The following is a 27,920-nucleotide window of genomic DNA, read 5'->3' on the forward strand; positions in this document are numbered from 1 at the left end:
CAGGGGGTTGGGCACATCAGGGACCACGCCGGCCCTCAGCGGACACGCCCCGGACCCCCGTTATTGGCTGATGCTTTACGGAAACCTAGCATAGGCTTTGGTCCCACTCAGCTGCACAGATGCGGGGCTTCAGGGGCAGCCTGGCCCCTGGCTGGGACTGAGAGGGGACCCCACGAAGTAGCGCCCACTTTCCCCTGCAGAGTCAGGGGCCCTTTGAGAGAGGTGACGGCCAGGAAGGCAGATGGGAACGAAAATGTCCCCTTTCTTTCCGATGAAGGGCCCCGTGCAGGATGACACCATAAAACTAGGCCCAGTGCCCCCTGTCACCAGTGCCCCCCGTCAGCAGTGCCCCCAGGGCAGCGCCCCCCAAAACATGGAGGAGCAGGGCGGAAGGACACAGGCGGGCAGGTGGACCCCTCTTGGGGGGTGGGGGGCAGCCCCAGGAAGAACGCACTCCAGGGCTGTCTTAGGGAGAGGCGCTCACCGTCGCTCAGGGCGTCAGAAACGCAGCTCCTCGGACCCTGGGTGGAGCTGCCTGTGCCTGTAGAGGCCCCAGGGGCTGCCGTGGGCTCCAGGCACGGCCAGCGGGGCTCTGGGAACCCTGTCCCCGCTGCTTGAGAGCCTTGAAACGAACCTCTTTCTTGCCCCATCCCAGGGATCTCCGGGGGAGCGAGGTCCAGCCGGTGCCGCTGGGCCCATCGGAATTCCAGGGAGACCCGGGCCCCAGGGACCTCCGGGGCCTGCTGGGGAGAAAGGAGCGCCTGTGAGTACCATGTGGGATGGGGGTCCACCCCAGCCCAGCTCCACCCTGCCTTGGCCCCCACCATGGGTGTTTCCCTGGGGCTTTGCAGGAAGTGGGAGGGGTGAAGTTTGAGGAAGTCCCCCAGGAATGAGTGTGTGTTCCCGGGGTCCCGACTGAGGTCCAGGGGCTGGGTTCCCCAAGTGGGTAAGGGGCTCTCCTCAGGTCTCCTGAGTGGCGGGGGTACTGGGGAGTGTCCTGGGCAAGCATCTGCCTGTTACGTCTGCTGTCTGTGCCCTGGCCTGTGCAGACACAGGGAGGGGCTGGGGACATGTGTCCAAACGTGGCCTCGGCCTTCGTCAGGTCCAGGCTCCGGTGCCACTAGTGGATGGGCCACAGCCGACTGCTGCGTGCACGGCCCCTCCCTGCTGTCTCTGTGTGACAGAGGTGGACCTTTGGGACAGGGACTTCCTTGGTTGGCCTGGGGGCAGGTGTGGAGGAAAGAAAGGACGAGAGGCGTGTGAAGGGAAGACCAGAAGCTTCTTTCCAGGCTCCCAGTAACCCCCGTCTCCATGAACCCCAACAGTGTGGGGGCTTTGTGAAACCTCAAGGGGGGCTCTTGAGTCTTGGTTTCCATGAGGGACCCTCCTGGGCTGCCCGCTGCCAGCCCCTCCTTTCCCGACCCCATTTCTCCCCCACCGGTGACCTGCAGATGCCCTCACTTCCCTGACCTGAGTTCACCCCCACATTTGACTCTGCCACACAATTTTGCAAATGCCACCTGCCCTGCAGTCAGCTGTGGGGACAAATTTCAGCTCAGACGTCCCTTCCGAATTCAGAACATCAGAGTGAGCAAGTTCTGGGGCGACGGGCAAAGGTCAGCGTAGCTGGCCTCCGAGGGCGTGAGGACGCCTGTGCTGACTGGTCTGGGTTAGAAAAGTGGTTTCCTCGCACATTTTGTTTTGAGAGGTTCGTGGGTAGAGAGGGGGCCTGGTCGCCTCCCCAGGTGAGAATCCCCACTGAAACCGTGTGGGGACTCCTGGGCCGTCGAGGGTCTGCTTGTGTGTTGGCAACTCGATGGCCCCTGTCATTTCTGGCAAGGCCCTGGCGGACCCTGGTCCAACCGACTCTGTCGGAAGCCTGGCGCCCGGCGGGCCTTCGGCACACACAGCCCACACAATGCAGTTGGGAATGGTTTGGCTCACTGTTTGAAGAGAGCAAATATTTGAGCAGAAAGCTCTCGAGAATGACAGTATCCACAGAAAGCTTGTTGTTCTCCAGAACAGCTGCAGAGGGGAGAAGGGGTCGGGAAAAGGTCAGGTGTCTCCCAGCGTGGCTGCCAGACTGGGGACATGGGGCGGAAGGCCCCTGGCACTGGGGCCTGGCCTCGCAGGCTCGGGAAGGGTGGGAGCTGGTCGGTAGGAGTGGAGTGTGTGGGGAGGGATGCACAGGCGGAAGGGCTCCCAGGGTGGGGGGGTGGGGGGCACTGTGCCATAGGGGCCAGATGGCATTGAGTCCTGACACTGGACAGGCAGCACCTGCCCCGTGTCCCCCCCACCCCCATGCACACCCTTGTTCCATGCGCCCGTTGGAGGAACGTGGTGGCCGGCCCAGGCGCGAGCATCACGGCCGCTCAGCCTGACCTGGTGAGCGGTAGGCGTGAGCGAAGCGGGGGCTCAGTGAGGGTCTTTGTCAAGGAGCCGCCTCCAGGGGAGCGAGTCAGGGCTGGGAGGCAAGGCAGGCAGGGTGCACGGTGGGCGTGTGTGTGACGTGTGGGTGTGCGTACAAGAATGTGTGTGCACGCACGAGTGGTGCGCGTGACTGTGTGTGTGCACGGGCGTGAACACATCAGCGTCGTGTGCATGAGTGTGTGCGTGCACGGGCCTGCGTGTGCGTGAGTGTGTGCGTGCACAACTCTATGCGGGGTGTGTGTGTGTGAGTGAGAAACTGCATGCACTCATGTGTGATGTACACGGACCAGTGTGCGCATGTGCAGGGGGGTGTGTGTGCGGTGTTTGGCGGGGCTGTGTCTGCAGAGGACTGGGGGCTGTGAGGGTGTGCAGGCTGGGACTCTGCCCTCCCGGTCTCCAGGCTCAGGGCACCCCACACACGGCTCAGGGATCTGCTTGCCGGGGGTGAATCCTGGCTCTTCTGCCCACCGCCTGTGCCTCAGTTTCCCCTCTATACACAGTGCTTCCTAGGGTGGGCATGAGTGGAACGCACTGGTGCAGGGAGCGGGGGGTGCGGGCAGGCTCGGGGGTCTGGCTGGTGTCCTCAGGGCAGTGGAGGCTCCACTCCCTGGAAACTGCCAGCCGCTGGCCCGAGGGCCCCTCTCTGGGGGGTGCTCTGTGTTTGACCGCAGGTCTCCTCTCCTCTGTAGGGAGAGAAAGGGCCCCAAGGCCCAGCTGGCCGCGACGGTCTCCAGGGCCCTGTGGGGCTCCCCGGTCCGGCCGGCCCCGTGGGGCCCCCTGGAGAGGACGGAGATAAGGTAAGCAGAGCCAGGCAGCCCCTTTAAACCAGGGGTGCAGGCGACCGTGGCAGCTCCGGGTGCCTGCTGCGCGGGGCTGATTGCAGAACGTCTCTGATCTAAGTGGTGATACATGAGACCTCTTCTGTTTGAGAGACCTCGTAGCAAATGTTACAACCGCCCTGATGAATGAGCCGGGAGAACTTAGAAACTCCCTCTCCTGTGGGGTTCATGCCCCAGGCGGCAGGGCCGGGGAGAATCCCTCCACATTCTGAACCCGGCTCGGTGAGTTTGGCTCATCATCTACTTTTAAGCATCTCCTTGGCCATCGCCGAGGCCCTCTCGCTGGGACGCGCCTCGTGACCCCCGTGGCCGCTGCTGTGTGGGGCTTCACTTAGTGAAGATGCTGGACCCAGCTCTGCGGTTGAACTACCCACTTATGAGGACGAGCTGCCTGCTCCCTGGCCTCTCCGGTGGCATTTCCGACACTGCCACCTCGCGGCAGACGGCACCAGGCCCCCGAGGGTGGAGGCCAGCCCTGCGCTGCAGAAACACGGGGGTCGCCCCTCCGGAAGCACAGTAATCGAGGCGTCTGTTGTCGGCGGCCGACTGACAGGCCGAGCAAATACTTTCACCTCAATTTCACCACGTTTTCAAACCCACTCGGCTTCTGCGTTGTGTCCAGTGGAGGCTTCGTCCCCTTCAGCTTTCGTATTAAAAAGGAAACCGAATTAATGGAAGCGTTTCCTCCCGGGAAATCTGCAGGGCCCCCCTGGAGAGGCGGGCGCTCTTACTGGCCAGGAAAAACAAATTCTGGGGAGCAGGCATGGCCCAGATGGCATGGGGGCTGACAGTCTTCCGCATCTTCCTGCAGGGAGAGATCGGGGAGCCGGGACAGAAGGGGAGCAAAGGGGACAAAGGAGAACAGGTAAGGACCACACGGGGGCTTGTACAGAGCTGCTGATGGCGGGGTGGCCACGGCACGGGGCCACGTGCACGGCGTGACGGGCAGTCTGTAACTGTGGCTGACGGAGCAACACTAGCAGCTGAGAACAGATAGGACAGCTGATGTCTTTTGTTCCTGTTGTGACCCCGAGTGTGTGCGTGCACAGATGTGACACGCTGTGTGTGCACGTCGGTCCGGGCGTGGGCCCCGTGTTGACCCAGGAACAGAGAGCGCTCACGGGTTCTGGGGAATACGAGGAAGCCGAGTGCTTTTGTGCGAGAGCTGTGGGCGCCACTCGGAGGCAGCAGCGTGACCTGACACCTCCCCACTCACCCCATTTTCTCTCCTGTTAAATGCTAGTGTGTTCTCGCACAAACCCTGTCCCTCGGCCGCCAGCACCTTCCCGGTCGCAGGACGTGTCCTGCCTGCTCTGCACTCGGGCCTTTCCACCGGGTGCCTCCATCCCCGGGCGGCGGGTGGTCACATCCCTGTTGGGGCCTCCACCAGTCCTGGACGGCTCCCGAGGACAGCGGGGCCCTGCCCCCCACTCCCCTGCCTCCCTGCCTCACACACTCCCTGTGCTGACAGTGAGGTGTTTTAGGGGACACACCCAGGAACAGGGAGTCACGGTGTCAGGCCTGGACACTGGAGCCGGGCCCCAGCTTGGCCATGGATGAGCTGCGTGCTCTCTGTCCTCATCGGTAAAGCAGGGCCCCAGTGACCCAAGTAGTGGGTATGTGGTGGCAGCTGAGCTGAGGTGTGGTGGCCTCCAGTAGGGCTTTCGTGGCAGACAACGCTTGGGGTTGACCTGGAGAGCCACCAGCTCCGGAGCTGCGGACGCCACCTGTGGGGACTGAGCTGATGATCTGGGACGCCGGTGTCCTGCTCTGCCCAGCCCCTCTCCCTGGGCCTCCGCTGGGGTTCGGTGAGCAACTGTGTCTGCCTTCTCTCCACAGGGTCCGCCTGGGCCCACCGGTCCTCAAGGCCCCATTGGACAGCCAGGCCCCTCCGTGAGTATCTGCGGTTGGGGACACACACACAGCCCCGCCCCCCGGAGCTGGTGGGCACCAGGGACCGGTCCTCACCCCCGGTGCCATTATCTCCCTGCAGGGAGCTGACGGAGAGCCGGGGCCTCGGGGCCAGCAGGGCCTTTTTGGGCAGAAAGGTGACGAAGGTCCCAGAGGTTTTCCTGGGCCCCCTGGACCCGTGGGGCTTCAGGTAAGTGCGGAGTTTGTGTGGTGGCTGGCATCCGCCTCAGTGGTCCCCTTGTGCGTCCCACAGTGGTCCTCAGGCGTCCTTACTGTGCCCTCCCCCGCCTGCCCTCCTCTGTCTTTCTGAGAATAAGGGCACTCGGGCCGGGCTTCAGGGGCCCCCTCAGCTCCCCAGACATCGGAAGTGCCGCCAATTCCCGCAGCCCCAGATGTACACACACTGACCTCCAGTCTGTGCCGTTCATTTCCACGGTCACAGCAGAGAGGTTGGGAATTGCCGGTGAATTGTAAGGAAAGAAGAGGACAGTGACTTGTACGGGAGCCACCTGGGAATGGCGGCAGCACGCACTCGGGCATGCTCCGCGTCCCTGCTTGCCCGTGCGTGGACTCACGCACACATGTGCACACGCACGGCTGTTTGGCGTTTGCAAATTCTCGTCCCGTCCTGTGGGCAGGAAGTGTGGACCCCGCTTTTCCCATGTCCCTGCCCGTCGCACGTCGTGTCGAACGCCACGGAATGTTCTTTGACTGTGGCAGTTGGTGTCTCCCTTTGGAAACGCGACTTTCGGTCACTGCACAGCACTGCAGGGTGCGGTGGCCGCGGTGGGCACTTCTGCCCCTCCGTCTTCGCGCATCTCTCGGCATTTCCTCGGGCCGATTCTGAGACTGGGGGTCACAGGGTGTCCTCCTAGTCAGCGGTGCGCTTGGAGGCACCTTCTCGAGGCTCCTGACGCCCGTGGTGGCAGGGTGCTGGCAGCCCCAGGGACGACTGTGCCTGCTGGGCGAGGCCACACCGCCCTGCTCAGCTCTGGCCACTCCTGTCCTCAGGGCCTGCCAGGACCCCCGGGAGAGAAAGGCGAGACGGGAGACGTGGGCCAGATGGTAAGTGTGCCGAGATCCGGCCGCAGCAACCGATGTCTATTTCTGTAAAAGTCTGCATTTCTCTGAGTTCAACGGCACTCTTCCTCCTAGGGCCCGCCAGGTCCCCCCGGCCCCCGAGGACCCTCTGGAGCGCCAGGTGCTGACGGGCCACAAGGTCCCCCCGGTGGAATAGGCAACCCTGGCGCAGTGGGAGAGAAGGTGACTCACACCCCGTACCTGTTGTCGAGTCCGATGTGTGCACGTGTGAGAAGAACCCGGGGCAGGGGCGGGGGGTCATGTGTCCATGTGCTCGTGGCCGAGCGTGCGTCCAGCTGGTCCGTCACACTCAGGGGGTCACATGGCCTTTAAAGCACTTACCCTCACTCCTGGGGCTAAAAGGAAAAAATGGTACTTCCGTCCATTTGCCTTCCTTGGACATCATCTGCAGAACTTTCTTTCGGACATCAGCCAGTCCATTGAGAAAAGTGCTCCATTTCCCACGACCACAAACCGGTCAGCTTGCTGCCTCTGCTCACGCCCGTCTTCCTCTCAGGCCCCCCCCACCCCGGCATAGGGCCCGCCCCCTGGAACACCTGCCACCCCCTCACCCTGTCCGGCTGCCCCACTGCTGAGGACACCGTGTGGCTCGCTCTCTGCCTGTGCCCCCGCTGTGCCCCCACGGGCAGTGTCCGCTGCCCCCAGCGTCCCCCAGCTGCCCTGCAATGCTCACTTGGGAGGCGCCAGGCACCCCCGTGCACTCTGCGCCTGCATCTGTCACTGTCACTGCCTTATCCCTGACCATGACCACTGGGTTCTTCACGGGCCTCCCCTCCCCTCACGGGGGCCGTCAGAGGACCGCGCCCACAGCCTCAGCCCAGCCCTCCACCCTGGTGCCGTTCGTCCAGGCAGCTGTGACAAGCTCTCATCCAGCCCTGACCACTGCATTCCCTCTGCAGGGCGAGCCCGGTGAGGCTGGCGAGCCTGGTCTTCCCGGAGAAGGTGGCCCCCCGGTGAGTGCGGGGCTGGAGGGTGGGGCCACTGTGCAGGGGCTGGTGGGAGTCCCCATTCTGCCTCAGCGCCCCATCCACAAATGGGGGCCGCGTGTCCTCTGGTGGCTGCCTCATGGGGCGCCGCAAAAAGAGGGGGCACGTGTGTTTCTCTCGTGTGTGTCTTCATCCGCGTGTGCACACACATGTGTTTGCCCATCTGCGTGTTTCACGTGTGAGGGTTTGTGCGTGCTCGCGTGTGTATGTGGGCACACAGACACATTAGCCGTGGACATCCCAGCATGGCTGCAGACAGCTCTGCCATCCGTGGGGTCCAGGCCCTTCCGCAGGCGCCGTAATGTGGGGCGGCCATCCCCTCACCAGCCCAGACCTAGAACATTCTGACCCCTGCCGGTCATACACGGAGTCCTCCAGGCCGATGGTGTGGGGTCCGGGAGGCAGCTGGTGGACGAAGATCTCCTGGGCATTGAGAGACTCCCTCCACCTGCAAACCACAGGGCGGGTGTCCCTTCAGAGTCTGCGATGCCCGCTGCCCAGTCCCGGGGCCAGTCCCTCCCACCTAGAAGCAGTCCAGGCCTCGAGGGCCCCGGAAAGCCAGGGGGCTCCCCAGGCCGCTCGGTGGCGCCAGCAGGGCATCATGCAGCAAGTAGGAGCCCGGGCAGCTTCCGAGACCCGCCTGCCCAGTGCCTGCCCACCACCGGGTCCTGACACCCTGGGATAGGGCTGCAGTTCTTCTGAGCAATGCCGTCCAGGGGCACCCGTCAGGCCAGCGCCTTGCTCCGGGAAGTTGCGAGGCCAGCCCTGGGCTCACAGCACTGGCCTTTTCCCACAGGGACCCAAAGGAGAAAGGGGAGAGAAGGGAGAGGCGGGCCCTTCTGGTGCTGCTGGACCCCCTGGACCCAAAGGCCCCCCCGGAGATGACGGCCCCAAGGGCAGCCCTGTGAGTAGCCCTCCACGGCACCTGGAGCTTGGTGGGGGCCCACACCTAGACCATCCTCATTCACCCAAGGGCATAGAGCTTTCCGACCACCACACGTCCTAGGGAAGCTCCCAGTTTAGAGGTTTGCACCCAGCTGCTCAGCGGGGACAGGCAGCGTGCAGGGTGGGCTCCATGCCCATACCCCCTTCCTGTGACCTGCCGTGGCCCTGAGCCCTGGGATGGAAGGTGTGGCCTCTGGAGCACAAGAGGACAGGTCCTGCCTGCCCGCTTCCAGGCTCACTGTGTGCCACGGTGGGATGCTGTCCCAGGACGGGCTCCCAGCTGTGGAGGGCCCGGCGGCCTGGAGCTCTCAGGATGTCCTGTGGGGTGTTGGCAGGGAGGCAGCCCCCACACAGTGGCGGCTGGGCCGCATGCTGAGGGCCTGGACCTGCGTCTTTCTCCATTTCAGGGCCCTGTCGGTTTTCCTGGAGACCCCGGCCCCCCCGGAGAGCCTGGCCCTGCGGTAGGTGCTGGGGTCTGCAGGGTCCCCATTGCCGCGGTGCCAACCTGCCTTTGCCAGCCCGGTGGTTTTCTTCTCCGTGAACTCTTTGGGGCACGGCGCCCTCCCACACGCACCGCGTTCTGGTGGCTAGCTGGGGAAACGCACCCCGACTCTGGGTCGTGCTGTGTCCCGGCCCCACCGGGTGGGGCTGGGTTTTCGGGAAGGGACTGAGGGGTTAGTGCATGGACTCAGTGCTGTCCAGGAGACTGAAGGGACCTGCTTTTGTCCCCACAGGGCCAGGATGGTCCCCCTGGTGACAAAGGGGACGACGGCGAGCCCGGGCAAACGGTGAGTCGTCCCTGGCCTTCGGGGGCCGGGGGAGGGCGGCGGTGAGCTCTGCTTTGCTCCTGTCTGAGGAAAACCCAGACCCAGTCCCTTGTAACATCGATCCTGGACCGAGACGGGGCCCCGGGCTCCCTCTGAGGGTCTGTCGAAAACAGGGACCCCATTCCCAGAGGGAAAATCGCCCATCTGGTCCAGCCGGGGAGTCCTGGACCCACCCCGTGGCCCACCCACAGGCCTCAGTGTCAGCTTGTTTCTGCCGGCCGAGCCAGATGTCCCTCCTTGGGGGGCGCTGCCCGTGCTGCCCCTTAAGCTGCGATTGCGCTCCGTGTCCCCCACCCCTCCCCCCGCACCTCACGCCAAGTGTTCTACACGGCTCCGGGCCACACCTCCCTGGGGTGGAGCTGACCCCAATGCCCCCACCCCTGCCATGGGACGCCCTGTGGGGACAACTCTGTGTGCTCTCCGCTCTCCCGCCCTCCACCCTGTGCCCACATGGCCAATGCTGCTGGGGATGTTTGCCTGAGGGCCAGGCCCACGTCACCGATGTGAGGGGAGCGGTGAGCAAAGGCAGCTCAGGGCCACCAGCTCTGCAGCCAGGTCCCCACCGCTGAGCCCTGACCTGGGATGGCCCGTGTCCTCCCTCAGCACCCACGCCCACACCGGGTGGTACTCGGGGTAGTGGTGTGGCTGGAGCCTGTCACCGAGTGGTGGGGTGACCACAGTGGGGTGGGACAGGGCTCTTCCAGTCGCAGCAGTGAGTTGGGGCACAGGTCCGGCCTTCCATGCCACCGCGGCCCACAATACATGGAGGTGGAAGCAGAGACCTGCAGGCGATGTCACTTGGGACCTGGTGTGCCAGCTCCAGGGGACGAGGGGTCAGGGTCGGGGCTGCTGGGTACAGAAACTCAGTGTGTGGCAGTTGCAGCCTCTGCCCCGCAGACCCGATCCCTAAACCCCGCATTCTTTCTCTGCCTCCAGGGCTCCCCAGGCCCCACTGGCGAACCCGGCCCGTCTGGGCCTCCAGGAAAGAGGGTAAATGACTCTGCAAACCCGGCCTCTCCTGCCTGCTTGCTGCATGAAGCCTGCTCTCTCCCCCCGGCCCCAGCGTGGGCCCAGGAAATGCCTCCCTGTGAAGTGTGGGCTGCCCGCGGCCCTCTGCCCCGTCAGCAAGCCTCCGGCCCTGGATCGGCACACCCGCGCCTTTGAGGGGAAGCCGAGTGCTGACTCCACCGTGGGGGAGAGAAACACCCACGGAGCCGAAAATGCCTTTTCCCCGGGGCCCGGCCTCCTGAAAACCCAGAACAGGCTGCGAGGCGTTTCTTTGCACACTGAGCTGCTGGGTGTGAGACCAAGCAGAGGCGGCTCCCCCACCCCCCCATGCTGACCCGAGACCTTCCAGCTCGTTCTCAGGGCGCACTGGCCCAGAGCCCGGGCACGACCTCCACGCTGCTCCCCGCCCAGGCCTGTCTCCCCACAGACCCTGCGTTCCCCACTCGGCTACCGCAGCCAACTCACCACGTGCATTTCTCTCGGCTGTTCCAGGGTCCCCCCGGGCCCGCCGGCCCTGAAGGCAGACAGGGAGAGAAAGGAGCCAAGGTAACGTGCTCTCGGCCCGGCCGTGGCTGCGTGGAGCTTCACAGAGCCACTGCCTGTCGGCGAGTTGGGTGGGAGGTGGGGACGTGGCTGACCATGGGGAAAGTCACGGGGCCTGGCTGTCCCTGCAAACCTGGGCCAGACTGCTCGTGGGTACCCTTCGCCACTGGGGTGCTAGTCTATCCCCCACCAGCCCTAGGGAGGGGGAGCGGGTACTGCTGCCGGGAAGACCTGGGTGCTGTGTGACCTCGGTCTGGTGTTTGGCCCCCATGCCTCTGCGGCCTCACCTGTGGCAAGGCGACGACGGTCCCCAGGGTGGGGGAAGGGGGCGTCTGAGAGGGTGGAATGCCAGGACCCTAGTGCAATGAGCTTGCAGCCAGGTACCCGGAGTACTCATGGGCCGTCCCCCAGGACTCTGGGGGACTGTCGACCTCCTCCTGGAAATACCCCGTCACAGCTGGCACTGTGGTGACCGTCACCAGCCCCTAGTCTGCTCAGGAAACGTTGGGTGTGTCCACGCCAGCTCAGGGCCGCTGTAACCACTGTGGTGGCCACGAGTACCATTGTCGGCGCGGTCGCTGGGGACTGGGGGGCCCCACTGGTGCAGGGGATTAGCAGGATGGAGAACTGGCCAGGCCGCTGCCCCTGGAATGTGGGAAATGGGGGCAGCCCCCAAGATATCTGGGGGTGCTTGGGAGTGTCTGGGGCTCTTGCTGAGGCTCTCGGGGTTCCTGAGCAGCATCCTGGGCCAGGGGGACCAGGGTGTCGGCACGCAGGTCCCACTCTGTTTTTTGCCTTGCCGCCCTGCAGGGGGAAGCCGGCTTGGAAGGCCCTCCTGGGAAGACTGGCCCCATCGGCCCCCAGGGGGCCCCAGGGAAACCTGGGCCTGACGGCCTGCGAGGGATCCCCGGCCCTGTGGTGAGTGAGCGGGGAGGCAGGGGAGGGGTGGCACCGGGGCACAGGGCCAGCGGGGCTCATGCGCAGGGCCGGCTGTGTTTCAGGGTGAACAAGGCCTCCCGGGATCCCCAGGCCCCGATGGCCCCCCCGGCCCCATGGTGAGTGACGTCCCAAGGAGCCCTGGCAGGGGTGGAGGGCGGGGCTGGGCAAGACTCTGACCCCCAACTCTCCACCCGCAGGGCCCCCCAGGACTCCCCGGCCTCAAAGGGGACTCTGGTCCCAAAGGGGAAAAGGTGAGTAGCACACAGATGCCGCTGGTCTGTGACTCGGCCCCTTCGCGCCCTGTGGCTTTGGCGCAGCAGGACTGAGCCGTCCCTGAGCTTGTCAGGGCCCAAGCGGCACAGTGGCCCCGGCCGAAGGGTTTCCAGGCCCCGAGAGGAGCCGCTCGCTCTGTCGAGGGCTTTCCGATCCTGCCCACAGGGAGTGTGCGGGAGCTCGAGGGCAGGAAGTGTCTCACCCTCTCTCACGGGCGCGGCGTGGTCTTCCTGCGCCAGCGCCCATTTATGTAGAAGTGCAAGGCTCACAGACAAGCCCAGTGACCGTGCAGAAAGAAGGCGGCATGGGGTGTTTCTCTTTCCACTCTGACGCCCGTCCCGTCCCCAACGTCATGAGAGCTGGAGGACCTTCCAGAACTATCTGTGGGCTCATAGAAAGCAAACTGTGTGTGACCATGTGCGGAAGATTTTTCTCTAAAAAAACCCCACAATAACGATAACCCCGCAGTGGTCAGGGACTCTCCCCCACGGGCCCACGGGTGCCGGCCCGTGCCGGTGCGTGCTCACCGCGGAAAGGATGGAAAGTGCATCTCAGGGACAGTTGCCATTCAGGAACCCTCATCCCCGTGGTCTGTGTCTGTGACTTCGCTTCTCAGGGTGTTTTCCTATCAGACCAGCTGCGTGACCCTCAACTTGCCCTTTCTGTTCCAGGAGACTTGGAACCCGTGACGTGGCGTGTTACCCCACGTGGCGGGACATGAGGCTCTGCCACGGCTGCCGCCCTTCACACCTTTGTTTCCCACAGGGTCACCCCGGCCTGATCGGACTCATCGGCCCCCCTGGGGAGCAGGGCGAAAAGGGGGACCGCGGCCTCCCCGGCCCGCAGGGCTCCTCCGGCCCGAAGGGTGAACAGGTGTGTGGCGTGGCTGTCCCAGCGAAGCTCCGCGTGGGCGGCCCTCTGTGCCCACAGGCCAGGCGGAGCCAGGACCGGGGACACCCCATGTCCCTCCAGTCCCGATGGGAAGCGCCGGCTTCCCCCGTGCTCAGGGAGCTGGGACGCCCTGCAGTGCAGCCCGGGCCCCAACCGCGGGGAGGCTCCCTGCTCGTGGCCACAGTAGCCTCAGCAGTGTGGACGTTTCACGCCACCTGCATGCAGGAACCTCTGACCCAGCTCCTTGCCCGGGAGGCCAATGGCAATCCTCATCCCTGTTTGCCAGGGATGCGGGGAGGGCGTGCCCCTGACCCCAAGTGTCCCACAGTCCCCTGGGAGCCTCTGAAGCTGGCTGGAGTCTGCAGCCCCAGCAAAGCCCGGGAAGGGGGCTTAGCCTGAGAGTTCACCCTGCCTGGCACCTGTGAGCTGCAGGGGAGGCGCTGCTCAGAGGGGAGGGCGCAGCAGAAAATGAACCCCGAGGCCCCAGAGGGGCGACGTGAGCACAAGAGGCAGAGCTGCCGGCTTTGCCCTTCCCTCCCCGAGGACCCCAGGCCTCATCTCCACCTGTCAGTCACGGGGCATACACATGCGACTGAGCGTTCCCAGCCTGACCTAGAAGGGGACAGATGGGAGGGGGCAGAGCCCGTGGGGCAGGGAACAGAGTGGAACCGTCCTCGGGCTGCGTGAAGTTGTGGGTGGCACCCTCAGGACCCCCCGGCTCACCCGCCACTGTTCTCCCTGGGGCCTTGACCATCTTCTCACTGCCCAGCGTCCCAGGCCACGATGGCACTCTCAGACGAGGGCCACCCAGAGACTGTGAGGACGAGAAGGGTGTCCGGGGTTCCCACCACCAAAGGAGAGCCCACTCTGTGCCCTCAGCCCAGAGGGGCCCCGGCAGCATCGCTGCGGGAGGTGCTGGCCAGAGAGTCCCTGCGGTTCTCCCAGTGACCCATGTCCTTCCCCTCCCATCCCCCCCCCCCCCCCCGCCCCCATCTCCATCCCTGACCCCCACTCCCCCTGCCCACTCTGCAGACGTAGACTGGGAAGGTCCCCGGGCTCCTGGGAGTAACCTGCTCTCCCCTCACCCTGGCTCAGCTTTGCCCCAGGGGCTGGCCCTGCGGACGGCTCTGTCTCAAACCAGAACACCAAAAGGGCCGTCTCCAAGTGCCCTCACCTTTCTGTGGCCCTGTTGAGGCCGGGGGGTTCTTCCAGCCGGCCTGGGTGGTGGTGCCTGCGCGCCCCACACGGCGGGCGTCTCCCAGTACGGGGCAGCTGGCCCTGCGTCAGTGTCATAGGGCAGCTGTCAGGGGGGACGTGGCCGGGGATCACAAGTGGCCGTGTGGACGGGAACACGCATCTACGGTGCTCCTTGTCCGACGGTAACTGCGCCTTCTGCTCCTTCACAGGGCATCTCTGGTCCTTCTGGCCCGATCGGCCCGCCGGGCCCTCCCGGCATGCCGGTGTGTACCTGGGAGGGGTATGTGGGCCCCGGGTGCTGCTGGGAGAGCCGGGAGGGGGTGGGCCAGCCCTGGGCCTCCCTTCAGCAGATGACCCCAGGGCAGCGTGAGACCCAGGGTAGGTTTGCGCATTCACTCTGCGTGGGGCTCCGAGGGACAGAAGCCAGGAAGCGGGGTCCTGGGTCCTGGTTTCAGGCGGGGGAGGCTGGGCAGAGGGCCTTCGCCTCTGGGTGGTCAGGGAATGTGGACTTTGTCTTGCGGGCATTTCGGGGCAGTGAGCCTCCCATCACCGTGAGCAGAGCTGGCCTGGCCAGGACACGAGGACCCGGGGCCCTTCCTCTAGGTGACCCGCCCGGGCCCCCTGTGTCGTTGGGGACCCAGCACTGTAACATCTCCTCCACGGCCTGGAGCCTCCGCCTGCCCACCTGGGCCAGGGCCTGGGTCCGCATGGCCGAGGTGCCCCTGGGCTATCCGAAACTGCCCCCGGGGCTGGAGGGCTCCGTGTCAGGGCCAGAGGCCAGCACGCCCTCTGCCTTCTGACTCCGACGGCGTGAACTGGGATTTCCTGGCGGGGAGGCTGTGGAGGCTGGGGGCCCCCGTGTGGGAGAGCACCAGCCGCACCCCGGCCCCTTCCCCACCTCCTCAGTTAAGCAGGTGCTAGCGTGGGCTCCTGGGAAGGGGACATGGGGGTGAGGAGAGGCGGAGACCAGGCTTAGCCCATGTGGGACCATGGAGCTGAGGGGCCCCCGCCTGCTGACGCCCCATCCCCCCTTTCCACAGGGTCCTCCTGGTCCAAAAGGTGCGAAGGGATCCTCGGTAAGTGGTGGGCCCCCTGAATGGGCCCCGCCACCTGGGGGAGGGGGTGCCCCTTGGACGAGACCCACCCTGGACACCCCTCCTCCCCTGGCTCCTCTGGGTCGGGGGGTCCTTCCAGTGCTCCCTCTCTCACTGGGCTCATCGTCCTCCTGTTGTCTTGGACCCAGGACTTGGGCTCTTGCTCCCTGCCTCACAAAAAGGGCCTTGTCCCCCTGAGTTCCAATCTTGGGGGGCTACGAGGGGAGCGGGGAGTCATCGCTGTCCCCGGCATGTTGGACTTGGCCCTCCGTCTTCCCCACACAGGCTGTTGGGGACCCTTTAGCACTTGAGGGGACTGTGGTCCCTGCAGGCCCCGGTGGTCAGCGTTGTTCTCTTTTCTTCCCCCGCAGGGTCCCACTGGCCCGAAGGGTGAGGCCGGGCACCCCGGTCCCCCCGGCCCACCGGTGAGCAGCCTTGGAAGACTTGGGGGTGGGAGCCTAGTGCCGAGGGCATCGTGGGAGGATCTGTGTGCATGGCTCCCTTTCTGGAGCTTGATGGAGCCCGTGGCCAGCAGTCGGGGGGAGGGGGCAGCCCTTGGGAGGGAGCAGAGGGATGTCTCGCCCCCGGCGAGCGCCCCTGGGAAGTGTGCTTGGCCAGAGAGACAGGAGAGGGAGGGAGGAGAGAGGGAGAAACGTGTCTGTATGTGCACGTGTACCTGTGTCTGCACATGAGTGTGGGGGGGGCGGGCCGCACTGGACGGGGCCCCGGAGGTGCAGGATGGAGCCCCGCAGGCTGCTGCCCTTGGCAGTGCAGCTGGACTCCCGTCCTCGTCCTTGGCTGGGGCCTTGTGACAGCCCCGGGACGTGGGGCCTCACCAGCATTAATGCTGCCCCACTGCGCGCAGCCTGAGTTGGTGGCAGAGGTGGGAGGAGGTCCGGGAGCTGTGAGTCTAGCTGAGGACAGATGTGGGGACACCAGGCCAGGCTGCGGCCTTCGGGTGCCAGGACTCGAGTGCCTGGACACGGTCAGGGCGGGTAGCTCGGTGCAGACCAGGCCTGCCAGTAGGGTGGGTGTGGAACGTTCTGGAGGTGGGGGCAGGGAAGAGAAGTGGGACAGCTGTGTGCAGCTCAGGGGCCCTCTGTCCTCTCACACCCCCAGGGCCCCCCGGGCGAGGTCATCCAGCCCCTGCCGATCCAGGCATCCAGGACGCGGCGGAACATCGACGCCAGCCAGCTGATGGACGACGCGGATGGTGAGAGCTACGTGGACTATGCGGACGGCATGGAGGAGATCTTCGGCTCGCTCAACTCCCTGAAGCTGGAGATCGAGCAGATGAAGCGGCCCCTGGGCACGCAGGAGAACCCCGCCCGCACCTGCAAGGACCTGCAGCTCTGCCACCCTGATTTCCCTGACGGTAGGGGTGGCGCACGGCCCCCGTGGGCAGACCGGGCGGGGGGCATGTCCGCAGGGCGCCATGGGAAGGGCCCCAGGCCTGGGCCCTCGTGGCCCTTGCCCAGCCTCAGTGTTCCCACCTCACAGTGGGGGTGGGTGCCTGGTGTCTGCCCGGTAACCTGATGGGGGCATCACACTGGGAGAGGAGACACGCGGTCCTGGGAGGCGAGACCGGGGCAGGGGGCGAGGCCTGGGGGTCCCACAGCCGGTTCCAGTCTAGGCTTTGGCATCGCGAGCAAGCCCTGAGCCGCGTGTCCCCGTCTGTCTGGTGGGGATGTTTACGCGCCAGAGGACAGGGTGGAGAGGGGTGTGGCGTAAGTGCGGCTGGCCTGGCCCAGGCCAGCCCCAAGGTCAGAGCCGGCTGCGGCTGCTGCCACTGGACTCAGGGTTTGTGCCAATGCCAGCACCAGCGTTAGTGTGGGCGCTGAGGGGTGTGCCCAGGGGTGTGCCCTTAAGCTCCTGGGTGTTAGAAACCCGCGAGCCTCCCCTGTGCTCATCGTGTGAGACCACGTGCTGCCACCCGCCGGGAAACGACGTGGCCCAGCCTGCCCTCTCCCCCGGGGAGCCTGCTGGCCCTCCTGCAGCACCGATAGCCCTGTGGTCCGGGCGGCTGTGACCCCAGCTGCGGGAACTCCCGAGTTCATGGGAGCATCTCCGGATTTCTGTCCCCACCGGGGCCCCGCCTCCCCTGCTCCCAGGCATGCGCCCTGCGGGCCCACGTCCAGCTGTGTTCTTGGGGTGGGGCTGCCCACGTGTCTTTGGGGACCCAGTCAGAAGAGCGGAGGGTCCCCCACGGGCCCCGGGAAAGCTGTGCTGGTGGTGGGTGGCACGTGTCAGTCGCCGACCTGAAATGGCAGCTGCTCCTGGAGCCATCCAGGCGCAGGCCTCACGCACCCCCCCCCCCAATGCAGGTGAATACTGGGTTGACCCGAACCAAGGCTGCTCCAGGGACTCCTTCAAAGTTTACTGCAACTTCACGGCCGGAGGGGCCACGTGCGTGTTCCCAGACAAGAAGTCCGAGGGGGTAAGTGCCCGCCCGTCAGCGCTGCCTGGAGAAAGGGGCAGCTGGGAAATTGAGGCTCTTCCTCCGCAGGAGCCCTGAAGGTGCACCGGGAGAGCTTTAGCGGTGGGGCGGGATCGAGCAGCCCGGATAAGGCCGTGCGTGGGCACTGGCTGGGCGCAGCCACCCCACCCCGGTGCTGGGCTTCCAACCATGGCGGCCGGCTCCCCGCTCAAGTGACACCCTCGTTCTGACCTCAGACCCCCAGAACCCATGAGGGGACTTTGGGGCAGAAGCGGCCCCCATGCATCTTGGAGCAGCCGGCGTTTGCCTGAATCCTCCTGTCCGTTACTCTTGCGGCTTGTGCTGCTCTCCCTCCCCACTGGGGGCAGTCAGAACCCAGAACCCGGCTCAGCAAAGAACCTTCATTAGCCAGGTTCCCACCCCCTGAGGTTTTGTGGGTGGGGCTTTGTGGCCTCTCGTCTTTCAGAAGCCTCCCTCGGTGGTGGGGGTTGGTGTATGTGGGCAGTGTGAACACGTGTGTGAGTGTGTGCAGACAGGCGTGTGGATGGTGTGGGGACGGCCGGGTCCCGGAGGCCGTGTTTGCCTTGAGTACTCAGGCCTGGGCCAGTGGAGTGGTCAGCTGCTGTCCCGGCCTCCTAGTGACCTCAGCGCCCAGGCAGTGCCCTCCCGAGAGGGGGCAGCCCGTTCCCCCGGCCCAGGCCCATCCCTAGATCTCCCTGTAGCCGAAGGGTGTTTGCAGGAGCGGAGGCTCCACAGGGACAGGGACGACCTGAGGGTCTCTTCCGTGTGTGTGCTCCCCCAACCCCGGGTCGCAAGGCCCTCGGTCGCCTGCCTCCCGGCAGCAAAGCCCTGGGCTCAGGGGAAGATCTGACCTCAGGGCCTCCCACCCGCCAAGGGCCCAGGAGGAGAGGCAGATACAAAAGACACCATTTCTCATCCTTTTTGTCACTGTCCTCTGCAAACATCCTCACTGCTGGACACCTAGCAGGACATCCCACCCCGGGAGCCCTAGCTGGGGGAGCAGTAGGCAAATGGCGGGCTGGGTGCGAGTGACCCCGCAGCCAGGCATCTGCGGGCTGGGAGCCTGGGCTCAGGCCGTGGCCGCAGCCTTGGGTGGTAGACGCCCTCTGCCCGGTCACCTGGGCTGCGGGAGGGGTGGGGGTTGCAGGCTGGGGAGAGGTGAGCACCTGTCGCCCCTCTGGTTCCACCCCTCACAAGGCTGCCCTCTGAGACTGTCCGCACGGCCACAGATTTGGAAACCAAAGCAAAAGGGCTGGGAGTCCCCAGGGGCCGGAGACCCTCCTCCTCCAGGGGAGCCCCTTTCCCTGCTCCTGCCCGAGGCAGCTCAGAGGAGAGCCAGGGAACGGGGACACGAACACTGATCGGGGCCCAGGCAGAGCCCCGTGGGACCCGGGACAGGCTGGCCCGGTCTCTGTCCAACAGCGGTGGGTCCAGAGCAGCCGGGGCTCTGCACCCGTGCCCTGGACCGGCCACACGGCCCTCCCTCCTACCTCACTCCCTCCCCCACTCACAACTCCACAGCAGAACCTCGGCCCTGCAGAGAGCAAACTCCAGATGGGGCCCCCCACCAGGGGGCCAGATGCTATCCCCCCTGAAGACGCCTCTGCTCCGTGCTAGCTCCTCAGGGACGCACAGGAGATGCCCGGAGTGATGCTGGTGGGGTGGCGGACACTTGTCCAAGAGCGAGCACCTCACCACACACACGCCCACACCACACACCCAGCTGGTCCACCTCTGGCCCGGGCAGGGTCACTTGCCCGCCCTGCACCTGGGCAGGCCATGCAGACGGAGCCGCAGACCTCAGAGCCCGGGCTTGGCGGGGGGCGGCAAGCGTGTCCTTCCCCGAGCCCATCCGGAGACGTTGGCCCCTGCAACGTTGTCGACATTGTCACCGTCATCCCGGCCTGGGACCACCCCTTCATTCTTGCACTTGGTCCACGAGCACGGTCCAGCAGCCACGAAGGCCACGCCGTGCTTCGGTGCTAGCTGAGCTGGCCGGCGGGGGAGGGCCGTGTGCAGCACGGGGCCGGGAGAAATAATGCTGTCCTTCTGTTTCTCTCCTTCCGCACCTGTCCTGCTCCGTGTTCAGGCCAGAATCACTTCCTGGCCCAAAGAAAACCCGGGTTCCTGGTTCAGTGAATTCAAGCGCGGGAAACTGGTAAGGCGGCCCCGGCCCCCGCGGGGTACCCCACACGTGCCCGTTTCCTATCTTACAGAGTAGGATGGCCCGCTGGCCCAAAGAGCGGCCCTCCACCTGGTATAGTCAGTACAAGCGAGGGTCCCTGGTAAGTGCCGCCGGCGCTGCCCGCTTGGCTTGCCGCACGGCCTGGCTCGGGGCTCCGCATGGGACTCGTGGCCGCCGTGGCGGGGCCTGCTCTCGCTACTCTGGCCAAACCCCTGCACAGCACGTGACAGCCAGGCGCAGCCGTGTGCCCACCCCGCCACCCGCCATGACGGCTCCCTTCAGCCTGGACGCAGGCGCCTGCTTTCCGTTCAGTTCAGGGCACGGGCTGGCCAGTGTCCGGGGTGCCCAGCTGCCGGGCACTGAGACCAAACAGTGGGAGTGAACGGCTTTGTCTCAGCGGTGTCCCTAATGGCTACATCAGTCCTTGTTTGAGCTTCTGGGGAGCCTGTCTTAAATGGCCCTTCCCTGAAATGAGAAGGGCCGCACCTTTGAAAGAACAGAGTAAGACTCTTCTAGCTCTTAGAGGGGCAGGGAGCTGGGCCAGCTCACGCTGGGCTGGTGGCTGCTCCCGGCAGCGGAGCCCCCTCCCCCTGCCCACTAAGGCTCCGGCAGCCCTGGTTTGGAACTGAGCGCCGAGTCCTGTGCTCTCTTCCTAGCAAGTTAAGGGCCTGAGCTTCCAGAATGTGACCTACTGCCAGGCCACTACAGCCCCCCTCGGCCTCTGGTGGTCACTCCCTCAGGCCGATTGTCCCGTCCTAAGCAGCCTGTGACGGAGGTCCTTTGTCACTTGGAAGCCAGCTCTCGGGATTCATGGCCTCAGACCTGACTGTCGCTGCCGGCCCCACCACCCAGCCTATCTGCGGGGCACAGAGGTCCCGGACCCCTCGCCCGGGCTCACGGCACAGTGGATTCCAGGCGGCTTCTGCCCTGTCGCACATTGGAACACCCTTGTCCCTAAACCTCGAGGCACCTCGTGGCTGGTTATTAACATCTCACGTCCCAGTGTCGTTATCCCAAATCACCTCAGGTCCTGGCAGGCACTGAAGGTCGGCGCTCACCTGGCCGCATCCACGGAGACCTCCTCTCTGGCTGCCTGTCTCTCCTGCACTGTCCCCAGCCCCCACTCCCTAGTGCTTCCTCAGAAAGGGCGCTGCACGCAGAGGACCTGAAGTGGATGCCCGCACAGGGCAGCACCCGGTGCCCGGGTGCTCGAGCTGGGTGGGCAGAGGGTCAGGGGGAGCCACCTGGGCCAGGGGGCGTCCCTCCTGCCGCCGGTTGGCCCAGCCTTCCGCAGCCATTACGGACCGAACCTTCATTCCTGCCCCCAGTCCACGAGCCACCCTCGACTCTGTCCTGTTTCATGGACAGCTGGCCAAGGATGGAGGGGAAGGGATGGTCCAGAGGAAACCTCAGCTTGCCTTTCCTATTCCCCCTCGTTATTTCTGGCTGACTGTGACATCATGGGTGGACAGGACAGAGATGCAGGTCCCCCTGGAAGGAATAGGGGCTCTGTCTGGGCTGGGTGGCCCTGGACGTGCCACGTGCAGACAGTAGTGTAGAGGCCTGGCCCGCGTGGAGCCGGCCGGGATTGGTTCCCGCATGGGGTCCCACTCAGCACTGGGCACCTCAGGTCCTTCTGCGTCCAGCCTGCCTGCTGCCTCCCCTGCATGCGTCCTTTCTCGAGTCAGTCGAGTGTCCTCCCCAAGGAGCACCTGGTGGCCCAGGCTGCGGTTGGTATTCTATCCTCTTCCTCAAGGCCCTCATAAGGGGGCTGGGGGCCACGTGCACAGGCGGCGTGGACCAGTGGCTCTGCACTGCCCCCACACCATGGGAAGGAGCCAGTCCAGTCTCCAGCCCTCTGATAACATGTACGGAAGAAGCAGGCGGGGCCGTGGAAACTCCCCTCCAGGCTTCCTCGCGGCTCTTTCAGGGTGGGCTGGGCTGGGCTGGCCTCAGATGCTGACCTTGGTCTTCCCCGTCACAATGGGCGCCCTAGCTCAGCGCCTGGGCAGGAGGGGAGACAGGCCGTCTCAGGGTTAAGAAGCAACCGTGTCCCTGGGCAGCGTCCAGGGTTCAGAAAGCTGGAGTTCACAAGGAGGGGGAGACACGGGGGCTTGTCTCCTGGGACGCCCCATGCCAGCCCCACGCCCCCTGAGCTGGAGAGCACAGTTGGGGAGGCCCCTTGAGGACAAGCACATGCTCTTTTCCTGATGCCCTGCCCGGGGTTGTGGGCAGAGACGGTGGCCGGCTGCAGGAAGCCCTCTCTGTGCTCCCCTGGTCACTGTGCCCGGGGGAGGTGGGGGTAGTGGTTCTGGTGCCGTCCTAGGGCTCCCCTGTGGCTCCAAGAGGGTGCCAGTCACCCCAGCCTTCCCGTTCATGGCCAGATGGCCCATGACTGCCCCTTGGGGCAGCCTTCCGGCTTGCTGCCCCGGGTTACTTCCCAGGGCCACCTGCCCTCTGTGTGTCCCATTCTCCAGCCCCTGGCCCGGGCCTCACACATCTCTGGCCCTCAGCTGTGGTTTTCCTTTATTGATACAATGTAACAAGCACTTTTGCCAGCCTCAGGGCACCATGACATGGATGGCCTCGCCATCAGGTGCTCACAGCCCAGGCACCTGTGACACACGCCCCTGATTCCAGTGATGGTGCCGAGGGCCTCACATCCCAGCAGGGAAGGTGGTCACTGAGATCGACCAAGGTTGGGAGTGAGGGCACCCAACCCAGAGGGGCTTCCTGGAGGCGGCGGCACAGGCATTGAGCCAGGAAGGATGAGTAGGGTTCAGCCAGGCCCAGAGGGGAGGGTGAGTTATTCGGGTTCATGAAAGAAGCGGGGCGTGGAGCGCTCTGTCCCAGGGACCCCCCCCCCCAGCCCCCCCGCCAGTGCGAGCTGCCCTTGGGGGCTGGGTGTGTGGTGGCTTCCAAGTGGTGCCCCTGTGGGCGTGGCTCACTCTACAGAGGGCTGACCTCGTGGGCGGAGCTTGTGAAATGCCAGCCAGGGCCTTTATCAGACATTGTGCCCTCCCCCCTAAACGGCCTCCTCCCTGTCCCCCCACAGCTCTCCTACGTGGACGCCGAGGGCAACCCCGTGGGCGTGGTGCAGATGACCTTCCTGCGTCTGCTGAGTGCCTCCGCCAACCAGAACATCACCTACAACTGCTACCAGTCGGTCGCCTGGCAGGACGCCGCCACGGGCAGCTACGACAAGGCCATCCGCTTCCTGGGCTCCAACGACGAGGAGATGTCCTACGACAACAGCCCCTACATCCACGCCCTGGTGGACGGCTGCGCGGTGAGCGGCACTGCGCCCTCACTCCGGGGCAGTCCTGCCTGCGCCGGCCAGGGCGGTGCCGACCCAGGGGCCTGGGCGGCAGGTTGGGGGCCGAGAGCTGTGCCCTTCAGCCCGGAGAAACACCCACGGAAGTGTCTAGTTACGCCCCTCCCACCCCAGGCCCCTCTGGGGGTGAAAGGGGGGTGAGCGTGTGCAGGGCAAGCGTGAGGCCAGGGCCTCAGCCCAGCAGGCTTTGTGGAGGGCCAGCCTCTGCTCCCTGCTTCCACACCCCGGGTCCCTCGGGTCCCCACTTCAGATGGGACCGAGGACTTGTCCCTGTGGGAGGTCAGAGGGACCCAGTCCCCGGGAAAGGCGTCTTGAAGTCGCCTGGTGTCTGTCCCTGTCCCTGACCTGCACCCCGGGCTGTTCCAGCGGCCTTGCGGCAGCAGTGAAACCATCCCTGCCTGTTGCCTCCTCCAAGAGAGGATGGTGATAGCGCCTGGCTCCCAGGGTGGCTCCTGGTACACGGCCGTCACACGCCAAAGGAGCCGAGAGTTACAGAGGGCCCACTGCGAGCCCCAGCAGAGTCCCCGCTCCTGGGCGTGTTTTCAGGCAGCAGGGCTGCTTGCAGGAGGCAGCGTTGTGGTGGGAAGTGGGGAGCCCTGGGGACCGAGCCTGGAGTTGGCCTTGGAGCTTTCCAGCTCCCAGGGCAACCCTCGGTGCGGCCCAGTCCCTGCCACCTGGTGAAGGGGCAAAGTCTCTCTCTGAAAAGGTGGAGTTGACGACTCCCAACAATAACCCCCCCCCTCATGGAGAGGTTGGCCCTGCAGGCTGGCTGCAGAGGGAGCCTGGGGCACCCAGTGCTCTGCTCACCCCCACCCAGAACTTCAGCCACAGTTTGGAGAGTGGACCCCCCCACCCCCCACACCATGGAATTAGTGGAGGGGCCTGCCTCAACCCCAGGCCTGCTTGACTCGTGTTGCAATAAGGGCCGATGAAATTGGGGTTCCCCCACGGGATTCCTCCTGTGGCTGTGTAACCGAGCAACAGCTGCCAGTGTCCCTGCCCCTGGAGAGATGCCTGTCGCTGGGCAACAGGCCTGGGAGCCGCGCCGCACCGATCTGGTGTCTGTGTAGCTCCGTGCCCCCAGGGACCAGCGCGGCCTGCGGTGGTTATTTATACCTCGGGGACAGCTGAGTAGCGGAGCAGTGTGCTCGAGGCCTGCCACTAAGCGCTCTGATCATCGGTGGTGGGTGGGACCCCACACATGCAGGAGAAACCACCCTGCCGGCTCAGCACATGCCCCGCCCCCTGGGTGGGGAGGAGAGTGCTCCTCGTGGAGAGAAGGCGGGCACTGCCCTGCTGGTCAGCTCGCCGGCGTGAGCACGCTCAGGCGCCTGTAGCTGAGGTCACAGGGCCCCCTGTGACAGCGAACGTCCTGCCAGCTGCCCTGTTCCATTGTCTACCGTGGTCGGTGGTGGGACAGGTGAGGAGAGAGGCCCAGAGAGGCAGGGCGTAGGCAGGCAGGCAGGCTGGCCTGGCCAGGGAGGGCGAGGGGTCAGCTGCCTCCCAGGCAGTGCCCCAGAAAGGGCACATGTGGCCATGATTTGGGGGACACTGTGTCCTGCTCCTGCTACCTTCCCAGCGTCTTAAAAGGGTGCAAGTGGCCCCAACACCCTCCCTGGAAGTGGGGCATCGCGGCTTCCCCCGCAGGCTGGCGTGAGACTGTGTCCTGCCAGGCTGCGGCCACACTACTCGAGGCCGATGGCACTTGCGCAGCTCGGCTCTCGTGACAGGTCCTGCAGGACACAGTGGCTGCGAACCACACAGGTCGCTGCTGGCTCAGACGCCGACGGCCCGGCGCAGGGTCTAGACCCCACCCCAGACCCCTGAACCCAGGTGTGCGCCTCGCTCCCTTCGCGCCGTGCTGACAAGTCCCCTGGGGGCTCGTGGCTCCGAAGGGCCCAGCCCACTCTGAAATAAGCCCAGGTGGCCCAGCATGTCTTACTAAGTGAGGCGGGGCGTGTAACACGGGAGGGCTCCAGGTGCCTGGTGGCAGAGCCCCCTGGGAGCCTCGGGCAGGTGAGGGCGCAACACTGTCACCACCCCTTTGACGTGCGTGGGCTCGTTTCCAGGTCCGGAACCTGGGCTGTGGGGGGCGTTCGTTACCTGTCGCTGGAAGCCAGTCACCCCCCAAATTCGCTCCTCCAACCACAAACCTTGGTTGTTGTCGGACCCCGTTTCCAAGGGTCGGCCCCGGGCGGGGTTCTGCTGGGGGGTGCTGCCGCAGACCCCACAGCTCGGCAGCCGAGACCACACACGCCGCTTCCTCGTGGCTCCAGGTGCAGGGAGCCTGAGAGCTGGGCGGCAGCCTTTGCGCCACGGGGGAGGACCCTGGGCTGGGAGGCAGACGGCCACCTTCTGGCCGGGCGCTCACATAGCAGAGAGAGCGAGCTTCTTCCAGGCTGCCTCTGCGAGGGCGTCGATCCCATCCCCAGGGCTCCACCCCCAAAGACTCCGCACAGTGGAGGTCAGGCTTCCATGTCTGGACTTGGGCCCTCTGCACCAGGCCATCCTGCGTCTGCCCCCCCTGATTCTGGGACACGAGGCCCCAAGGGGAGGGCAGACGCCTCCCCCAGGACAGTTCTGTCCCCACTCGGGGCTCCCTGTCCCCACTAGTCAGGGAGAGCTGAGGGCAAATGAGAGGTTCAGGAGGATTGAGCCCATGGTCTGGGCCAGGGGAGGTGGGGACCCCCCAGCAGGTCGCCCTCACCCTCGGTGCCTCCATCTACCCCGTGCCCTGGGACCAGACGGCCCCAGGCTCCTCCCCTTCTCGGCTGTGAGTCCTCTTCAGAGTGGCCGGCCTGGGGGCGCCAAGGGCCGGGCCTGCGAGCAGCTGCTGCTTGGGGTTCTGAGTGTTGGAATGAGGAGCCCTGCTGTGGGTGGGCCCCGTCGTCCTGGCGGGGCTGCCTTGGGCAAAGTCTCTGGTGTGACGGGGTGTCCCGCCGGACAGGGCAGGGGACGCTGTCACAGCCGTCCTCCCGGCTGTGGGGGACACTGAGTGGGACATGGCTGGGGGAGGCCAGCTCTGGGCGGGCCCATCGTCTCTTGGCGGGGAACTGGGAGGGGCAAACCGGAGAGGCCCTGTCCGCTCTGACAGGCCCCTCTGCTGTCCCTTGCAGACCCGGAAAGGCTACCAGAAGACGGTGCTGGAGATCGACACGCCCAGGGTGGAGCAGGTGCCTGTCGTGGACATCATGTTCAACGACTTCGGGGAAGCGTCACAGAAATTCGGATTTGAAGTGGGGCCCGCTTGCTTCCTGGGCTAGGAGCTGCCACCCCGGCCCCGCGACCAACCTCGTGACCTCAGCACGCCGCCTGTGGGTGTCCTGGACAGTGAAGACCCCGAGTCCCACCCCCGACCTCGTCTGCACCTCGGCACCCCGCCGGGCCGCACCCCGAACCAGAGAGAGCAAAGGGAAAGAGCCGTGTCCACACCCCGGAGCCGAATCACATGACCTAGATGTCCTGCAGCGCCCGGGCCGAAGGCCGCTCTCCCCGGCCCGGTTTCGTCTGCTCCGCACCCCACCGGGACGGGAACCGGCCACCCGCCGTGCCACCGGACTCGCCGACCACGCTGGGGGAGGGTTCGCAGGGCTGGGGCTGCGGTATTTGAAGAGAACATTTTTTAAAATTCAACTTGAAGACGTGTACCCCCCCTGACCTTCAAAGAGCGTTCTGAGGCAAGCGGCGTAAAGGCCACCCCTCCCTCTGCCCGAGCCTCCGGTCCCAGAACACAGCCCCGTCGCAGGCCACACGCCCTCCTCGTGTGCCTTTCTGAGGGATTAAAGGTGCTTCTGTTTTTGTGAGTTGTAAGCAGATGTTTGTATTGTGCTGTCCTACGTGTTCAGTGTCCCTGACTTTCAATCACGCAGGTGGCCCCATCCCAATGGGAGCAAGGGACAGGGCTGGGCAGCCTGAGGGGACGCCATCCGGTCTGGCGAGGCTGGGAACCCCGCCCCCCTGCCTCCCCCCTGCCGCCCCCCTGCCCTGGGCGAGCGGTGCCATAAATTGGAAATCGGCCCAGAGCCATGGGAATTCACGCCACCGTTGGAAAAGCAGGAGCCAGGGCTCTTTTCCAACAACTTTTTGATGAGCGCTGGATTTTTTTTAATGGGGAGGGAAAAGAGTGTCCCACTTTGCCTTCTGTACGTGCACTTAGACGGAAAGGCGGGCTTCGCGAGCCGCAAGGGCCCCCTCTCGCCACCTGTCTTCCTGTGGAGAGAGCGTCCAGGGTGGGAGACCACGTTCTCTGCGATTAAGTGAAAATTGGTGCTTATTTTACACTCCCTTTGTGGTGCTACCTGTTCTGACAGTTTGAAGGTGACCCTGGGGTGCTGGGCCTCACTCTCCCACCTTCCTCCACAATCTGGCTGTGTGCCCGGGCTGCCGAGATACGTGTGTGTCCCCTCCCCTCCTGCCGGCCCCCCACCTGTGCCCCCAGATCTCGGTGCAGCCGCTCTGAGGCCGGTGACCAGTACCCGGTTGTGCTTCTGTGATGAAAAACCCTCACACACCACACAAGACGCTCCCATGTTGTCTACGGTGTCACCATAGCAGCCTGTATTCCGTTGCCAAACATTTGTGGTGCTAATTTCTGCGTTTGTCCTGAGAATGGCTCTGAAGCCGCTTGGTGGTCCCCCGTGCTGTCTGGGGGCTGCTCCGGCGCAGCCGCCGCAGTCAGAGACACGCAGAATGAACTCTGTGAGCCTCGGCGGGGCTGCCGGCGGGCCCCGGCCCATGAACACCACCTGCATTTCCACCGGCAACACCCCGGGTGCAGCCCTCGGCGCCCAGGAGCTCGTCTTCTCTCTCAGGTGAGCGCCGGGGCTGCCTCCTGTGGCCGAGGACGGGCAGCCCGTGGACTGTGAGAAGCTGCCCGCCTTCCATGATGGGAGAGCCGAGCTGGGCCCTGCGCGGCCCCCTCGGGAGGGGGCTGGGACATGTCACAGCCCTCAGGCTGTC

General features: G+C 65.2%; 1 protein-coding gene across 2 annotated transcripts in view; it reads left to right on the forward strand.

Moving 5' to 3' along the window:
• Positions 1-26,764, forward strand: part of COL5A1 (collagen type V alpha 1 chain) — a 116,935-nt gene extending 90,171 nt beyond the window's left edge. The window contains exons 42-66 of one of the 2 annotated variants that reach the window (XM_053919085.2): positions 656-763; positions 3,120-3,227; positions 4,081-4,134; positions 5,109-5,162; positions 5,263-5,370; positions 6,192-6,245; positions 6,336-6,443; positions 7,181-7,234; positions 8,064-8,171; positions 8,620-8,673; positions 8,947-9,000; positions 9,976-10,029; positions 10,540-10,593; positions 11,401-11,508; positions 11,592-11,645; positions 11,727-11,780; positions 12,568-12,675; positions 14,100-14,153; positions 14,931-14,966; positions 15,356-15,409; positions 16,104-16,359; positions 17,309-17,421; positions 19,532-19,600; positions 22,683-22,916; positions 26,078-26,764. In XM_053919085.2, coding sequence (XP_053775060.1) covers positions 656-763; positions 3,120-3,227; positions 4,081-4,134; positions 5,109-5,162; positions 5,263-5,370; positions 6,192-6,245; positions 6,336-6,443; positions 7,181-7,234; positions 8,064-8,171; positions 8,620-8,673; positions 8,947-9,000; positions 9,976-10,029; positions 10,540-10,593; positions 11,401-11,508; positions 11,592-11,645; positions 11,727-11,780; positions 12,568-12,675; positions 14,100-14,153; positions 14,931-14,966; positions 15,356-15,409; positions 16,104-16,359; positions 17,309-17,421; positions 19,532-19,600; positions 22,683-22,916; positions 26,078-26,224 — 2,259 coding nt within the window. In that variant the 3' untranslated portion in view covers positions 26,225-26,764. Of the gene's footprint in view, positions 1-655; positions 764-3,119; positions 3,228-4,080; positions 4,135-5,108; positions 5,163-5,262; positions 5,371-6,191; positions 6,246-6,335; positions 6,444-7,180; positions 7,235-8,063; positions 8,172-8,619; positions 8,674-8,946; positions 9,001-9,975; positions 10,030-10,539; positions 10,594-11,400; positions 11,509-11,591; positions 11,646-11,726; positions 11,781-12,567; positions 12,676-14,099; positions 14,154-14,930; positions 14,967-15,355; positions 15,410-16,103; positions 16,360-17,308; positions 17,422-19,531; positions 19,601-19,658; positions 19,728-22,682; positions 22,917-26,077 lie in introns of both variants that reach the window. The other variant, XM_053919086.2, reaches the window with a different exon arrangement.
• Positions 26,765-27,920: the final 1,156 nt, after the last annotated feature.

Source organism: Desmodus rotundus, chromosome 1, assembly GCF_022682495.2.
Source record: "Desmodus rotundus isolate HL8 chromosome 1, HLdesRot8A.1, whole genome shotgun sequence".
NCBI lineage: Eukaryota > Metazoa > Chordata > Mammalia > Chiroptera > Phyllostomidae > Desmodus > Desmodus rotundus.